Source organism: Chiloscyllium plagiosum, chromosome 13, assembly GCF_004010195.1.
Source record: "Chiloscyllium plagiosum isolate BGI_BamShark_2017 chromosome 13, ASM401019v2, whole genome shotgun sequence".
NCBI classification, from domain to species: domain Eukaryota; kingdom Metazoa; phylum Chordata; class Chondrichthyes; order Orectolobiformes; family Hemiscylliidae; genus Chiloscyllium; species Chiloscyllium plagiosum.
The window spans coordinates 21,478,429-21,497,498 of record NC_057722.1 but is presented as its reverse complement, the minus strand read 5'-3'; the positions used below and the strand labels follow the sequence as shown (position 1 = coordinate 21,497,498).

General features: G+C 41.3%; 1 protein-coding gene across 1 annotated transcript in view; it reads left to right on the top strand.

Moving 5' to 3' along the window:
• Positions 1 to 19,070, top strand: part of clstn2a (calsyntenin 2a) — a 543,177-nt gene that overhangs the window by 397,979 nt on the left and 126,128 nt on the right. Inside the window, exons 6-9 of the mRNA XM_043702948.1 lie at positions 819 to 1,027; positions 2,427 to 2,576; positions 4,614 to 4,799; positions 17,190 to 17,447. Coding sequence (XP_043558883.1) covers positions 819 to 1,027; positions 2,427 to 2,576; positions 4,614 to 4,799; positions 17,190 to 17,447 — 803 coding nt within the window. The remainder of the gene's footprint in view (positions 1 to 818; positions 1,028 to 2,426; positions 2,577 to 4,613; positions 4,800 to 17,189; positions 17,448 to 19,070) is intronic.

Below are 19,070 nucleotides of genomic sequence, written 5' to 3'. Positions count from 1 at the left end.
TTAATCTAAAGTGCATATTTGAAGCATAAGTGCCACTGGTTTCATGGTGACATCTCCATTGATATTCAGCAGCCTGCCTCACGATAGATGCTAGTTTACCTGCTGAGTATTTCTGGTGTTTTTCCTGTTTTTTCCATGCCTCGATGTATAAATCTCAGTTTAGCATCTGCCAGGATCTACAGAACATGAAAGGGTTTTAAAATAAATAATACTTTGTGATTGTTTTTTCACTTATATTAAAAAAAAGGGTACTCCTAATTGTGCATGCCATCACTAATTTTGTTGCTGATTTGGAATAAGAAATCAAAAATTCACTTAACCGTCATTTGCCAAGATTCTCCATTTTATTTCAAATATCTGCTGACTTAACTGATATTGAAGATGTGACCAGAAATGGAATACGTAAGACAGTTTTTCTATACAGCACTGGCCAATTCTGTAGGGAAAAATGTAACCTCAACTTGCTTTCTCCACTTGTGAGTTTTCTTTAAGGTCATAATTATCATTAGTCTCTCTGAGTAAAGGGGATGCATTTGTCTGTATTACAATTAAAAATAAGTAGTTCCTGCCTATAGCATTATCTGTCTTTTTAAGTTGCTTTATTATATTCAACTTTATTTCAATTCTCGGCAACATCTTGAGTAATTGTGTGGAACCAAATCTTTCATGAAAAATAAGAATTCTTTCTGAAGCATTACCATTGACGTTTTGATTTATGCGTATAAATTTTTGTCCATTTCTTGTTCTATAAAAATAGATGTGAACCAGTATAAGAGATTAGTAAATGGAAAACTAAAAGTGTTGTGATCTGTTTGCAGGGCAGTAGTGCATATTCAGGTGAATGATGTCAATGAATACACACCAACATTTAAAGAGACAATATACAAAGGTGTGATCACAGAAGGGAAACTGTATGACAACATATTGCAGGTGGAAGCTGTGGATGAGGACTGCTCTCCACAATATAGTCAGATTTGCAATTATGAAATTGTCACACCTGATGTCCCATATGCTATTGACAGGAATGGTAAGTTCCAATTAAATAAAATGTGCTGTATTTCTTTTTATAAGTGGAACTACTCTCCCCTTGTTTCGTAAATGTTTCAGATTATCTTCCTCTCCTTAACGTTTTAAAGGTATTTTCCTTGCTGCTGCATATCTTGAATGAATGGATGACCAAGAGAAACCTCATAGTAGGATGAGCAAAGGGCAACATACAAGATACCCTGACTGATTCAACAGAGTGGCAGCATTTTTGCCCATTCCTGTGCTAGGAACAATGTGAACTCAGCACTCTGAAGATGAGAAACCTGATCCTGTACCTTTCTACATGAATTTGCTACCTTCCGGAATTAGCCTTTATTTTCAACAATTTCATTGGTACCCTGGTGCAATGAGATCATTCAAGCTTGAATTCCAAAACTTTTAAAAATTTTATTTCTTAAAATTTTGAAGCTTGTAATGTGAATAAAAATTCCAATGAGAGATTTGTTAAAGTTTCAAAACTCAAAGTGTATCTTGAGTAAGAAGATGATCATGAGGGGTATTGATACGGTTAATGGTAGGTGTCTTTTTCCTAGAGTGGGGGACTAAGGGGCACATGTTTAAACTGAGAGGAAAGAGATTTTAAAAAGACACAAATGGCATTTTTTTACACAGGTATTGATTCACCAAAGGAGTGAAAGAAGTGGTGGAAGTGGGTACAATTACCTTTAAAAGAGATTGGATAAGTGTATATGAATAGGAAAGATTTGGAGCGATATGGGCCAGGAGCAGGCAGATGGGACTATTTTAGTTTGGGATTAGTTTAGCATGGGCTGGTGGGCTGAATGGACTGGTTCCTTGCTGTATAATTCTATGAAGGAACTTGTCATCACATGTAATGTGATGCAAAATCAGGTGAAGATGTAGGTGTTTGTATACGGAAGAAAATAGAATGAAAAACCTGTGAAAACAGTGGTAAACAGAAGAGAACATCTTCAGAGTCTAAGCAAGAACCACTGTGAAGACATGGACCAATTCCACTTAATAACCATGAAATATCACCAGCAATTTCCTCATGAATTAATTTGTGTCGCATGTCGATTTTCGCACTATTGGGTGTGTATGAACAAATGTGATGTAGCAAACAAAGTGAGACAGAGAGGAGATGTTTGAAATGATACTGCAGTCGGAACTAGTCTATGACCAATAATTTACTTCTTGGAACAAATATATCCAAAGGAACCCTTCTGCATTTAAGTATTGAGCTTCGCAAATTTGTTTTCAACAACAACATTTAAGTTTGAAAAATTATTACAGTAACAATATATATCTTTTGCTCATGCATTTGGGTATTGCTGGGAAGCCAGCATTTTTGCCATCCTCTTTCCCTTGAGACATTTTACTGTTGTTGTAAAAGCAATAACTCCATGCTTTTTTGTCAGGCAACATTAGGAACACTGAGAAGTTGAGCTATGATGAACAGCACCAATACAAGTTTATGGTTACAGCATATGATTGTGGTCAAAAGAAAGCGGCAGAAAATGTATTGGTTCACATTGAAATTAAGCCAGTTTGCAAGCCAGGTTGGCAAGGTAAGAATGCTTAACATATTTCCTGCATTGTTAACACTGCTTCCAAATGCTGCAAAAAATCACAGTGGAACTAAAAATATTATACTTCTCTTATATCAAAGTGATAATGTTGGCAGATTCAATTTTTAGTGTGTATAAATTATTCAGCATTGTAATTCATGGTTGTTCAGTTATAAACTGATCACAGTGTATTAACAATAAAGTCTCAATGTGACCAAATCATTGCCATTGAATTTTATCTTCATTTGCTTCTTAATACTTATTTCCCTTCAAACTCTCACTTATGGAGGCAATTGGCAGACCACATGACTAAGCATGATAGATTCCCTCTTTGAATTGATTATTTATTATCTCTTCCCTTGACACATCATAAGAAATGTGACAATCATAATCAGGTAAAACTTGACAGAAAGCAATACATAATCAGATGATGAAAAGCTTGGTCAAAGAAGTAAAGTTTAAGGAATATTGTATAAGACGAAAGAGGAAGAGAAAGGTGGACAGGTTTAGATTTTAGATTTAGATTACTTTAGATTTAGATTACTTACAGTGTGGAAACAGGTCCTTCGGCCCAACAAGTTCACACCGACCCTCCGAGGAGCAACCCACCCAGACCCATTCTTCACCTAACACTACGAGCAATTTAGCATGGCCAATTCACCTAACCTTATACAGGAAACTCCAGTGCTGAGGGCCATGACAGCTAAAGGAGCAGTTAAAATGGCAATGTTGAAGAAGCCAGAATTAGAGGAACATAGCGATCTGCCGGTGATGGAGAGAGCATTTAAAAACTAGAGATGATTACAGAGATGGGGAGATATGTGACCATAGAAAGATTTAAAGTAAAGTTGATAATTTTAAAGTAAAGATGTTATTTAACTAAGAGTCAGTATAGATCATTGAACACAGGGAAGATGGTGAGTGGTACTTGTTGAACGTTCAGGCACAATAGCAGAGTTTTGAATGACTTCAATTTTGTGCAAGGGCGAACTCAAGAGGCTGGCAAAGAGTGGAATTTCAATGGTCATTTCTAGATGTATGCATCTATATGTAGAGTAATGGATGTGGGTTTCAATGGTAAATAAGCTGAGACAGGAGCAGAGTTGGTGATGCTATGGAATGAAAATAAGTGACCTTTGTTACGGTGTGAAATATATTGCAGAAGCTGATCACATGACCAAATATTACACCAAGGTTGCACACCATCTGTGAACGTGAAAGGAATTAGTAGCAATGTTCTTTAGGGGCTCCAACGACAATGGATTTGATCTTCCCAATATTTAGTTTATTTGAGGTTGGAAGTATGAAATTTGTCCTTTATGTGGTATTTTACATGTATCACAAAAAAAAGATTCCATTGTACAACAGGGGTTCTCTCCATAATGGCAGATAGCACAACCCCAGTTTATGTCATATTGTAGAGTTCAATGCTCATTTCTGCTTCAATTCAGAATCATTTCTTTAAAGCCTCTTTGAGTCACTTCTGCTGGAAATATCTTGATAGCCTATTTTTCAATTTCCTTGATCATAAATCATTTATGTTGGATTCTTTAGGAATCAAAGTAGCCAAACAATGTTAAAATATTGCTTAATACTCAATGTGAGGGAAGATTTCCTTTGTGTATTCTTCATAAAAAATGAGTTTGTGCTTCTGTTGTGTGTGGTGGTAGTGAAATGCTGTATTATGTCATTTCAAAGGAAATGTTCACTTATTGAATGCCATTTTTTCCCAACAAGAATAGTGGACCTTCACTCTCCATTCAAGCATAACAATTATTTTTTTCATTTTGTGTGGAAAATTGGATGTAGTGAGCTCTTTTTTCAATACTTCTGTTCCAGCTATATTGTCATTTTTAAACCCCTATCTGTGCTTTACACTTACCATAAACATTGACTTTAGCTAATGAAACAGTGTAACTGTGCAATATTAATTGTACTGTACCATTTGGATTAATCCCATAGTGGAAAACTTAGTTTTCAAACATTGGTTCATTTTACAATGTGCAGTAAAAGGCCAAGTTGTTTATGTATTTTCAGGTTGGGATAAGCGCAAAGAATATGAGTCTGGCTCTGGCAGTAAAGCATTGTTTCCCAACATCCATCTGGAGACCTGTGGTGAACCTGTTTCTTCTGTGCAGACCAGAATAGATCTTCAGACTAGCCACATTGGAAAGGGTTGTGATCGTGACACTTACTCTGAGAAATCTTTACAAAAATTGTGTGGTATGTGACAACTCAACTAATATGCAGAACAATGTTTCCAATGCAGTAGCATTGATATCGTGTTTTTTTTTCTGTTGTTTCATTATTGGACGAGCAGCTTCTTCCTAATTTAAATGTTAGATGCTGATGTTTATGACCCAGTAAAGCTCCACGTTGTAATAAATGAAAACTGTTTAGATGTGCAATGCAGGTTCTCTGCATGTTTTAAAATGGCCAGATTCACAGACTCGCATTTTCATGTTTGTGTGATGCCTCTAGTTCTCTAGAATTCAGGTCACTTACACTTGGGAGTGTACCTGACAAAGGATGTTTATCCAACAAAGGGAGACGCATATGTATGCTGCCAGCTAAATTCCTCTTATGTGAGCAAAAAAAGCTTTCAGACTATTAATGCTTACAATTCCAATCAATTTTTAAATGTTTCCATTCCATCTGCTCTAATAGTTATCTATTCAAGATGTGCTCATTAGGTTCAAGATTTGAGTGAAAATACAGATGTTCAATTCACCAATGTATGTTAAGTTGCTTTTATGAATTGTTTAAGATATCAGTGTTGAATATGGAATACCTTTTCCTCCTTTATCATCTAGTGTCAGCATTAGTTTTCTCAGTATAACGTGATTAGAGGTATAAGTCAAAACTCCCTCTAATCTGCTGTAGCAATATGCTTTCATGTCATCTTTGAAGATCTATCTTGTGCTGCAGCAGTTTGAGTTCTACTCAGAACTCATTTCACCAACAGTCCCCAAGATTTTTCTTTTTACAAGTGAAAGCTGATCTTGAGCTGAGAGAACCCAATTTCCCTAAAAGAAATGGATTCAAATTCTTGTTTTAAAAAAATACAAATGGCAGAGAAATCAGTTTGGTTTGGTTTAGTTCCAGGCCCAGGTCCAAAAGATGAAATGAAAGACTCAACCAGATGATCTAATTTCTAATTTCAAAAGGTTTTTCTTGACTGCCTCCACATCTGAGTGGCCTGAGTGTTTCACAATCTCAGCAAATTTCTGCTTGTTTTTGTGATACAACATTTGGGTCCTATTTTAGTGGCTGTGAGACAATATGGTGGAACAAATAGGCCAGAATCTTACTGGGTCTGAATGCTATCAACATTGGTGGGAAAGGTGTTTGAAAGTCCTGTCTCAAGTCTGGGAATGACTTGTGCATCTTAGAAGGACATGGACACAAGTTTCTCAATAGGCAGCTATTGATTAACTAGAAATTATTGCAAGTTAATGACCTTATTAACTGCAAATTTTATTTTATTTCATATTCTGCAACATTTATTTTATTAGCTGCAAATGTTTATTAATATGCAGCAATATGTCATATCAACTGGACACTGTGCCATGGAACTCAGAATGAGTATCTGTCGGCTTCAGCTCGCTGGTTGCTTTAAAGGACCTCCATTTTGCACACCAGGCATGGGCATCTCAAGGCATATTCCCTGGGCGTGCGCGCACATGCACGCACACGCACACACACGCACACACACACACCACATCCACAGACATTGGCATTTGACAAATGCCAGCCTCTGAGAACTCTCATCCGCAGATCACTGATCCACCTGCACCTGATTCTGCGCTTCAGTACTGCACCTCACGGTGAAATGGCAATTCTCATTGTAATCTTGCAGCAAGAACACTGCGTGCGCAGGGAGACGCACCCAACTCATGGACTAGACCAGGCTGCATTCCTGGGTTCTTCGCTTGCTCCATTAGAGCTCCTTCACCTTGGATGCTCATAACATCCCTGCCTTGTCTTTTTGTATCTTGCCCCCCCAGCTAGTGATACCATGCGCATGGAGTACCATGGTATTGCCATGCTGTTTACCGCACATGCAAAGCCAGGAAGCTTGTCGTGCTTGTCACCAGTGATCAGCCTTTCCTGATGAAGGGCTTATGCCTGAAACGTCAATTACCCCACTCCTCAGATGCTGCCTGACCTGCTGAACTTTTCCAGCACCACACTCTCAACTTTGATCTCCAGCATCTCCAATGTACGCAGCGGCTTCCTGCTGGTTCCTCTTCCCCTTGAGAACATTCTACATGCTCTCTGAGATATCCTTGATCATGGCACCAGGAAAATAACACAGTATTCTGATTTTTCCCAGCCTCAGAAATGTCTGTCTGTGCCTCTGACTAGAGGGTCCCCTATCACAATTGATCGCTTGAAACCTGACATACCCTAGAGCCATTCTTGGTACCAGAAACTTGACTATATTCCCCTAAGAGTTCATCCTTCCCTACATTTTCCAAAATAGTGTACCTGTTTGTGATAGTGATAGGCACTACCTGCCTCCCTCTCCTATCTTTCCTGGAGTTAACCCATTTACCTGATTGTATCTCTATTTTTCTCCCTTCCTATAACTGCTATTCATCACACCCCCAGCTCCTATAAATGCCTCATTTCTTTTAAATGTCATTCCAACTGATCTATGTGATCTGATAGGATTCACAACTAAAGACACTTCCTGCAGATATAGTCATCAGTGACGTGGAAACTCTCCCTAATCTCCATATCCAACAGGAAGAGCACATCACTCTGCTAAAGATTATCCTTGCTCCTTAACAATCTACAGACACAGAAAATAACACCATCTTACTGTTCTGAAAAACACTGCTCTCAGCTAACTGAGTACCTATGTTTTATATTTTTAAATTTAATCAAGAGACAGATCTCACTAAAATATAAAATCAAAAAAGAAGCCGCTGTATTCACTATTGTAGATTTACAACAAGGTTAGACTTAAAAACTATGCACCTATCTGTTCCTGTGCTGTGAGCTCTCCAATACAAGTTCCTCTGAGGTCAGCTGTGAATTTCACTGTTTGTTCATTTTTCTTAGATGCACTCAAAGTCCAAAGATACTTGAACTCAAACAGCAAAGGTAGTAACTGTACATATTCACTGCTGTGTCAGACAGTGTAGACTTCTTTCTCTGACCATATGGTCTGTTACCTTTGGAAGAAAGTGAGGACTGCAGATACTGAAGATCAGAAATGAAAAGTGTAGCGCTGGAAAAGCACAGCAGGTCAGGCAGCATCCAAGGAGCAGGAGAGTTTTCATTGCAAGCATAAGCTCTTCATCAGGAATCTTGCCTTTGTCCGTCTTCCAGGAATCAAAGGTCTATTGCCTTTGTCTGCCGTCTTTCTTTTTAAAGTACCATTGTTTTGAACTGTTTTCAACCAAAGCTCCAAAACAATGCAACTATTAATATATATTTTAAACAGTTACAATCCCAGTAGTCACTCCTATGGAGCCCCACTGGTTTTACAGGTCTCCAATTGAGAATGAATCACTATTTGGAATAAGTGTGAAAGATGGTGCAGACAATAGTTAGCGTGGTAGAGCGTTTGTTGAATTGCAGACATCGAGTGAGTGTGAGGTATTGGATGGAAGATGGTGACACTTTGGCTGTTGGATTGGAGAAGATCATTGACTTCCCTCCTACATCGCTATGCATTCTTCCAGACAGCTGAGATGACACTGACCTGGGTGGCAACTTCAGGCCAGGCTGGCATAGGCTGCTGTCATGGCCTCCACTGCATGTCCTGGGGGAAGAGAATATCTTGCCTCTATATGACCACATCCAGCAGGACCTCCAGGTCCCTGACTGCAAAACGGGGCATATACTTTCCCCTGTCTGCTAGGTTTTGTCCAAATGTTAGTAACAATACAGGGTAGCTCTGGATGAACAGTGCGTGTTTAGTTGCACACACACCTTTTGAACATTACACGGGTGCCAGTGAGGCCAGTCCATTTGGGGATGTCCTGGCATTGGTGAGTTGTTCTGGAGACAGCAAGTAGTAAGGTGGGGATACAGTTGGATGAGAGGTGGGCTTTAGGAATGTCGTTGGTCACTAACGATGGGGGTTTGGTCAGATGTGGTGAGAAAGCCTGTTTGGCCTTGTGGAGAGAAACTCTTCATGAAACTTGACAACACTGACACCTAGCCACAAAAACATAGATATTTTCTAATCGACCCTGTTCAGAGACACACTCATAGCAGGTGGGACTTGAACCCAAGTCTCCTGGCACAGAGGTAACAACAGTACCACTCTGCCGCAAAAGCATAAGATTCAGCCAATAATATTTGACAGCTTGACCACTAGTTCAGTCAGCAGTACCTTTGGAAACCATATTCCTCTGAGACAAGATCTCTTGGATGTTGTCAATACTTTCAAACAAAAAGTAAATTCTGTCCCCATTAAAAATATTGAGGCCAATTTTTGTTTGTGGCAAGTCAGTTTGTGCTTAAAGAAACTGGACAGTAGCAGGAGCAATATTACATGAACAGTGAAAGCAATGACATGCCCAGATTGCTATAAGTTCTGATTTTCATGTTGATCTCCAATGGCCAGAGCTTCCATCTGAAACAGGCATGAGGCCGGGTCATATATACAAACTGGACTTAAATGATCCAATGCCATTTCCTCTTGACCTGTCGAACGACTGCCCAATCAATGGAGTAGCAGACTCTAAGTGCCGAATGGCCGACTCCTGCCCCTATTTTCTGTGCTTCTATTTAAAAGCTGGGAGACAGTCATTTCCTGTTAAACTGAAAGGACTCACTAGCTATACTTGGAAGAGCAGGTGGAGTTTAGGAGTGTAACTTATAGCACACTTTGGAGCCCAAAGGTGTTTAAACTTAGTTTAATTACTGCTGTGGATTCTGCAATCATGTTTCCTGTTCCTGTGAAGTATTGCTTCTTTTGCCCCTCCCTGCGATTCTAGTGCAGGAAGAGACCTTGGAGTGTAGCTTCATAGCCCCTTGAAAGTGGAGTCGCAAGTAAATAGGATAGTGAAGAAGGTGTTTGTTATGCTTTTCTTTATTGGTCAGTAGATTGAGTGTGGGAGTTGGGGGAGTTCATGTTGCAGCCATACAGGACATTGCTCAGGCCACTTTTGGAATACTGCGTGCAATTCTGGTCTCCCTGTTGTAGGAAAGATGTTGTGAAACTTGGAATGGTTCAGAAAAGATTCACAAAAATATTGCCAGGTTTGGAGGGCTTGAGCTACCGGGAGAGGCTGAATAGGCTGGGGCTATTCAGGCAGCATGGTGGCTCAGTGGTTAGCACTGCTGCCTCACAGCACCAGGGACCTGGGTTTGATTCCCACCTTGGGCCTCTATCTGTGTGGAGTTTGCACGTTCTCCCCGTGTCTATGTGGGTTTTCTCCAGTTTCCTCCCATAGTCCAAAGGTGTGCAGATCAGGTGAATTTGCCAAGCTAAATTGCCCATAGTATTCAGGGATGTGCAGGGTAGGTAAATTTGTCAGGCGTAAATGTAGGAGAATGGGTCTGGGTGGGTTACTCTTCAGTGGGTTGGTGTGGACTTGTTGGGCCAAATGGTCTGTTTCCACTCTGTAGGGAATCTAATCTATTTTCTCTGCAGTGTTGGAGGCTGAGGGTGACCTTAGAGATTTATAAAATCATGTGTGGCATGGATAAGGTAAATAGACAAGGTCGTTTCTCTGAGGTGGGAGAATCCAGAACTAGAGGGCAGAGGTTTAAGGTGAGAAGTGAAAGATATAAAAGGGACCTAAGCGGGAGCTTTTTCACACAGAGGGTGGTACATGTGTGGAATGGGCTGCCAGAGGAACTGGTGGAGGCTGGTACAATTGCAACATTTAAAAGGACTCTGGATGGGTATATGAATAGGAAAGGTATAGAGGCATATGGGTCAAATGCTGCAAATGGGACTAGATTAGGTTGGGATATCTGGTCAGCATGGATGAGTTGGACTGAAGGGTGTTTTTCCATGCTGTACATCTCCATGACTCTATGACTTGGCCATCCCACCTGGTTTCCTGCCTCTGGATCAATGTGCTGCCTATTGGAGGACACATTTTTTATTGGCACCTGGCTGGCCTAATTAGGAACCAAAAAAATTATCAGGTCCCACACAGTTCGCCAGGAAGCTTGTAGAATTGCCCCATCCTCCACCTGCCAGACGGTCATGCAACGTTAAAGTCACCTCACACCAATTGGTCGCCTTTCTTTGAGGCAGTTGTAGACACCAAAATTGCAAAATAAAAGATTCAGAACTTTGTCATCAATATATTTGAGAAGCAGTTTACCTGCAAACCCACCTAAAGAAAAACAATTATGAGTATTTCTGAAGAAAAAGTATGATTTTTAATCTTAGTAACTGAATGGGTTCATAATCCCAGCTGTGACAGCTGGCAACAGATTTTCTATGTTTAGTCAAAATTGCGATCAAGAATTCTCGAAGTTGTGTGTCAGTTAGTAATTCCATTTTGATTTAATAAACTGACAGCAGAGCTGTCCTTTCTGATAAATGTCATAATTGTTTTGCCCTCAATCTGTACAAAATATTTAAATTTCAAAGCAGCTTGTCTTTTTATTCTATTGCACATAATAATGTGTGATAAGGTTGTGTAACTATTCAAAGTCAAGATTGAAACAACCTGTAACAATAGGGTCAAGCAAAGGATTTTTTTTTTAGACATGAACTGAATAGTTGAATTTGCAGGCAGGACTGAGAACACAGGATCCACCTCAACTTAACTAACTATGCATTCCTATAACATATTCTGCTTGTTCACCGTTTTGCAACCTAATGGCATTCTGCCATTGTCTTATCAACAACTACACTGCTGCATTTGTCTTTTCAACTAACAAGCAGCTAGTGTGTCCCGTTCTAGTGGCATCATTTATTGCCATCGATGGCCCTGTCCACGTAGTTGGCCATTGACTCATCACAATCGATCACCGTTACTCCTGCTGAGCTTCAGATTTGAATTGACACAAAAGAGGAATCATCAACATATTCCTATACAAGTTACAAAGGACTTCTACAGTAGAAATGTGTCAGGGTTCAGAATGTCGGTTATGTTTTTGAGACCTGTTGCCACAAGGAAACCAGACTGTACAAGCATATTGTTCCAGAAGCATTTACATATCAAAAGATCTCAGCTGTGAGCTGAGGCGGAACAGCAGCAGATGGTATGTTGCAAACACCTGCACTTTTAGTCCTTCGACGCATGGCATTTTAAAAATGTTTTATTCAGAGTCCCCAAGTCCCACCAGCAACCACCCTCACCTCTTCCCTTGTCGTCCCCACCCTAACACTCAATTTGAAAACTGGTAAGATGCGAAAGTGAAGTGCTGCAGATGCTGGAATGAAAACCAAGTGCTGGGCACACTCAGTAGGTCAGGCAGCACCTTTGGAGAGAGCAACTAACTTAGTCGGGCAGAGGTCTGCAGTTTTAATGACAGCTAAATGGTTTGTGTTCACTGTCTGTCTTCCTCTGAAATAGCAGCTTTCAGAGTCCACTGTTGTGCAGTTGAACATAGAAATCTGTTGCTGTCAATGATACTACACATCTCTACAGGGGGCACTGATGAAGCCCCCAGATTACAATGAATCAGAAATCACTGATAAGACCTTTCTGTTTAAGCATAAAATCCCTACAATGTAGACTCAGGCCATTTGGCCAATCGAGTACACACTGACTCTCTGAAGAGCATCCCATCCAGACCCACTCTCCTGCCCTATTCCTGTGACCATGCATTTCCCATAGATTACGGACCGAGCCTGCACATCCCTGCACACTATGGGCAATCCACCTTACCTTACATCTTTGTACTTTGGGGAGGAAACATGAGCACCCAGAGACATGGGGAGAACATGCAAGTTCCACACAGACAATCGCCTGAAACTGGAATTGAACCCGGGTCCCTGATGCGAGGCTGCAGTGCTAACCAATGTGTCACTAATCTTATAAGGTTTAGTTTATTTAGTTTTAGTTATTAGTTTAATACACAATGTTATTAGTTTTGCTGCAAACTTCCTTGAAAAACTACAGGTTTTTTTAACTGAAGGAGGTAACTGAGTTTTTAACAGTGCACAAGATTGATCCGCCTCACAATGATGAGGCCATTTGGCCCGTCATATCTGTGCTGGCACTCTGTGAAGGAACAAATCACCTACTGCCATTCTTCCACCTCCAGTACTCCTGCACAATCTTCTTTTTCAGGGAACAGTCCAGTTCAGTCACTAACCCCTCAATGAATGTCCCTCCATCACACACTCAGGCAGTGCATTCCAGGTCCTGACCACATACTGCATGAAAGTCCCTTTTTATTGTCATGTCTACTCCTTGCTTCTTTTGCCAATTACCTTAAGACTTGATCCAGTCATGAATGGGCATAGTTTCTCCCTATCTACTTTGTCCAGAGCCCTCATGACTTTGTGTACCTTGAGCAAATTTCATCTCAACCAGGTTTTTCCTCAAGGAAAACAGTCCAAATTTCTCCAATCTTTCCATGTACAGGCAGTCCCCAAGTTGAGAATGGGTTCTGTTCGAGAGTCCATTCATAAAAATGAGCGTTTGGAAGTTGGAGGGCCCTGATATTCCTCATTCCTGGAGATATGCTTGTAAATTGTTTCTGCACTCTTCCATACCCATTGTAAAGGGTGATGCCCAACTGAATGCTCCAGCTGTGATTGTATCAGTATTTTATACAGGTTTCACATAACTTCCTTGCTTTTGTACTCTTATGCCCCTATTAATAATGTCTAGGATGTTGTATGCATTATTAAACCATGCACTCAACCTGTCCTGCCTTCTTCAGTGATTTATGCACATAATCACCCAGGTCTCTCTGCGCCTGCAACCCCTTTAGAACTGTATCTTTTATCCTATATCTTCCTTCTACATCTTTCAATGTCTCCACATTAAATTTTACATAATTTGTCTGTCAATTTCACCAATCTCTTTATGTCCTCCTAAAGGTTTACCTACCCCTCCTCCCAGTTCATTATATTTAAATGTTTTGTATTGCCTGCAAATCTTGAAATCGTGCTTTATAAACCAAGATTGACATTATTTATACATATCAAAAATGCAGCAGTTCTAACACCGATGCTTGGGGAACTGTGCTGTATAAAGCATTCTCTAGTTTGAAAATCATCTGTTTACCAATGCTCTTTTATTTCCTCACACAAAACTGATTTTGTATCCATGTTGCTACAGTCCCTTTTATCCTATCAGCTCTAACTATTGTGTGATACTTTATCAAATACCCTTTGGAATTTCATGTCGACCTCATCAACCCTCTCTGTTACTTCATTAAAATACTCAAGCAAGTTAATTAAATATGATTTTCCCTTAACAAATGGAAACCACTAAACAAAATTATAGCACAGAAAGAAGTCATTCAGCCCATTTTGTCTGTGCTGATTGAATAAACCAACCTTGCACTCCAATCCCACATTCTAGCACTTGATTTGTGACCTTACAGGTTACAGTAGTTCAGGTGCATATCAGGCGAGTTTAGGGTTTTCACTTCAACCTTCAAACCAAGCAATGACCATTAGACACCTACCACCCTTTGAGTCGTAATGTATTTCCTCATGTTCCCTCTGCTACTTCAACCAATCATATTAAATCTGTGTCCCTGGGGTAATCAACTCTCTATTAAGGGAAATCAGGTCTTTCCTGTCTACTCTGTCCAAACCCCTCAATATCTCAGCTATTGCACCCCTCTGCTGGAAGGAATACAACCCTAGTTTATCCATTTTTCCCAATAGGCTGTAATTTTCAATCCCTGGAAACATGCTTGTAAATTGCCTCTGTACTCTGTCTCTATGGAAGTGATTCCCTTGTGGTGACCAGAGCTGTATACACAACTCCAGGTAAGGCCTAACCAGTGTCAAGTAGATTTCCAGAATTACTTAGCTGCTTTTGTTTTCAATACCTCATCCAATGAAAGAAAGCATTCCATAAATTTCTTTACCACCTTAGTTATCTGTCATATCATCTTTAGGGACCCGAGTACATGCAGACCAAAGTTTCCCTATTTCTTTCCCCTTCTCAATATCCTCATGTTTACTGTGTATTCTATTGTGTTGCTTACGCTCCCAACCACATAACCTCGCACTTCTGTGGACTGAATTCTAATTGCAACTTTCCCATCTGCTCAACCATACTGCTGAAATCATCTTCCAAGGCCAACTTCAGTGTTGTCTGTAAATTTCACACACCTGTCTCTCACATTGAAGTCTTAATCATTGATATACACCACAAACAGCAAGGTACCCAACAATGAGGTTTTTTTTGTGGAATTGCACTGGAAACAGCTTTTCATTTGCAAAACATCTGTTGACCATTGCCTCTTGTTTCCTGTCACTGAGTAAGTTTTATATCCAACTTCCCACATTCCACCTCCCTTGCGAGATACCCTTGTATATCCTGCTGACCTGAGAAGAATGAATACTCCAACCATCTGAGTGCTGCAAGGCACTCGTGGCCAATGCCATGGTCTGCACACTATTACAACATCCAGAGGTTTGTCTGGGATCTGACTGCCCACAAGGATCACCAGCCTGTGGATGGCGGAAGCCAGGCGGTGCACTCCTGAGACCTGGCAGCACTCATGGTCAGGATGCATTCCTCCATCATCTGTCCCTGACTGCAAATAACATCTGGCAGAGCTGTTTGGGGTCTACCATGGACCTGGCCACCTACAGAGCACAGAGTGACTGTATCTGTTACAGCCTCCGACAAATACGCACATGGGTTAATGTTGTGCTGACTGGCAGATGCGAGTATCATGCACTGGCTGAGGATGATGAGCCCATAATGTAGTACACCACCCTCTGAGATTTCCTCCTCGTCCCCAGAGTTTGAGAGAGGGAGGTGAGAGGACATAAGGCCCAAGGAGGATTAATGACACCCTTTAGTGATCAAGGCAGGGCATGGAGGAATGAAGGAAAGGGACCAGTCCCAAGGAACCACCACCACCCTATCAAATGGTAAGAAAGGGATGTGTGTATGGACGAGGAGCACCACTTACAGCCACAGGGAGTGATCAGACCCCGGGAGGTCATGCAAGTGTTTTAACTGCGGTGAAGAAGGGCAACATGCCAGAGACTGTCCAAACCCAAAGAGGGGTGGGGTGAATCAGATGCAGGTCTAACCCTTGCCACTAGAGGGACCTCACCCTGCACCAGAGAACAATGTGCAACTGACTGAGGTAACAAGTGCGTTGTACCCCAACCTCCAGGACGCCAGTCTCTGTAGCTGTCTGATTTTCTGAAATCCTGAGCCCTATATGAGAGAACACAAATGGGGATTAAAGACTTCACCTCTCCCTCTTCCCTCCATATCTGCTAGGGGTCTCCATTGTTCCTGGGAAGGAGGGTTGGAGGTCATGAACTTGACATCTTCTTGGGTTAAAAATCCAGCCTCACCCTCTCCAACTGCTATACAACCCAAGGCGTTCCACAGTTTGTTCTGTTACCAGCGCTTGAGATGGAATATCAGATCAGACCTGTCATTATTGTGCAGATGTTGTTCTTGCAAGCAGAAGTTGAGTTTTACCGCATCTCAGAGCAGAGTCATTAAAATGGTGGTTCCCGAATGCCTCCTCTTTGTGGGATGTCATGGGGATAAGCAAAGGCAGGCACTGGCTCTTGGCATCATGATCCCATGCATCAGAAGAGATCTGCTGCTGCTGCAACTCTAGATACACACTGTCTGGTATTGGCACCCTCAAAAGAGGAGAGCAGTCAGGAGAATTTGCCTTGAAGGTGTGAAGGAAGTCATTGACATCATTGTACCATTGTATCAGGATGGGACGATGACTATTACTCTCACTGCAGCCTCTATAAGATTTGCTTGGTCAGACATCCTGTCGACCATGAGGAAGAGCACCTCCTACCTTTCCCTTGCTGCCTCACCGAGGATCAGCAACCAGGATTCACTAAACCAGGGAACAAGACCGGTAGCTTCTGTCTGGTGTGAATGCTGTAGCCCCCACCATGGCCCAATCCATGATTCCTCTCAATTGCGCCTTCTCAGGTTCATCAGGATGGTCGCCTTCGGGCACAGAAGTGGAGGTATGGATTCTGGGTGCTGAGGCTTCCTTCGGGCATGGCAGTGTGGGCAGGCCTTTAGAAACAGTACCTGCCCCGTGAGGTGATATTGCCACTTCATGGCCCAGACCCCACTCAATTAGTGAATGGGCTGCACACTTTTAATGGCCATTAATTGGCCAGCTATGATGACAGTGGCCAGCTGCATTTCTCTCACACAGCAACCCCCCTATGTCCAGTGCCACTGATGTGTCTCTCACACCTTTCATCCCAAGTTGTCAGAATACAGTACTAAAAGGTTGATAAATGACAATAATGTTCAGCACTGAAAAATTTGCTGTGTGCACTAATGCGCTGTTACAACGACATAATTATGTGCCATACGTTATTTTCTGTTCATTAATCTGCCAGCTGGGTCCTGCAGCTTTCTGGAATCTCAATCATTTAGGTTAACAATGCTTGAACATCTTGAAGGTAAAGTCATCAACTTCAAATTGCTTCCTGAATTATTAAAACCCTTTCTATTAATTTCATTCAATCTCCAGGTGCCTCTTCAGAGAGTGTGAACTTGCTTCCAGCACCCTATGGTTTATCGAACTGGACCTCTGGTCTCCTGCTGGACAGTGGGCATGACAGTGATTTGATCTTCCGGTTTGATGGCAAGCATGCTGCAAAGATCCCCGATGGAGTGATACCCAAAAATCTCTCAGATCAATTTACCATCACAATGTGGATGAAGCATGGACCCAGCCCAGGGCTGCGAGCAGAAAAGGAAACCATTCTCTGCAATTCTGATAAAACAGGTGTCAGATTCAAACAGTTTGTGTAGTCTGCTGGATGACTTGCCTAATGAATGTTAAACTATATTCATAGAGGTAACCCGACATCAGAATGATCCTGAAATTTGCCTGAAATCTCATTCTGTTGCTGATCTAAACTGGTTGAGTTTTGTGCATTGATTCTCTATTTCAGTAATCCAATCCCATTTCAGAGACGTTCTGTCCTCATATTGATTCAGGGGATGAAGATGTGCTGGGTTTAGCTTCTGCTTTCTATGGATTAAGAACAGAAGGCCATAAATCATAGTAGTTTAATTAAAACCATGAAATGCTGTAAATAAAGAGCAAATCAGTTAGCACCTGAGAGATCACAAATGAGATTAATGCTCCTGGTAGCTTTCGATGTGGATTTTTGAATGAGCTATTATTTGGCACAAATTCCAAACTTTTCCCATAGCGACACATTTCCAACTTTCATATAATGCACTTCTTTGACCCTCCAGGCCACTAGAACACACTTTGCAGTGTTTCCCCTTCATTCCTACTGTTCTTTTTTAGAAGCATGTGCTTAGGAGTTCATGTCACGTGTTTATAGTATCCCTCCTCTGTTCCACACCAGGACATGTTGACCATGAAAGACACGTTTGTAACATGGGCAAACAGGTTGGTTGCCAGCCTGTAAATCCTAGGAGAAAGTGCGGACTTCAGATTCTGGAGATCAGAGTCAAAAGTGTGGTGCTGGAAAAGCACAGCAGGTCAGGCAGCATCCGAGGAGCAGGAATCAACATTTTGAGTATAAGCTCTTCATCCTGATGAAAGGCTTATGCTGGAACATCGACTCTTGTATTCCTCAGATGCAGCCTGACCTGCTTTGCTTTCTCAGCGCCACACCTTTGAGCCTGTAAATCCTTCCAATATGCCTGAGGCAGGTAGAAAGAACAGGAAATCTGCTAGTCAGCCATCCTGCAGCAGGAGAAAGTGAGGACTGCAGATGCTATAGATCAGAGCTGAAAAATGTGTTGCTGGAAAAGCGCAGCAGGTCAGGCAGCATCAAAGGAGTAGGAGCTTATGCCCGAAACGTCGATTCTCCTCCTCCTTTGACGGTGCCTGACCTGCTGTGCTTTTCCAGCAACACATCATCCTGCAGCAGGCAATGGTAAACCAATGCAGTGCTTTGCCCGCAAGTGTTGACCAATCAACTGGAAGTTTGTGTCACAAACCTCTTAAATAGGGATGGGAGAAAATGCAGACTGACCATTCTTTTGTACACTGGTTGATTGTGTGCATCGTACATACATCCTTCAGCTACTGTAAAGCTTTAGACTGTGAAAGGAATGATTGTCAGCAGCCATCACAGCCTTTGTAGTTTATCTTCTCATAAAGTGGGCAGAATGACACCATAGTTCAGTTGAAATATTTACAACTCAGTAGTTGACAGTGATTAGATACACCAAACATTAATTTGTATGTAACAGTCGTTATGTTGTTTGTTTAATGCAAATAACCAGTGAAACTGTGAAATTAAATAATGCTGACTGCATTATTGTACGTATAATCTTGGCAGCTCTAAACCCACTAAAACGGTGGTATTGAAAGGCATCTCCACAAAATGTTAATGTTATTCATCTTTTCCAATTTTCTTATCGA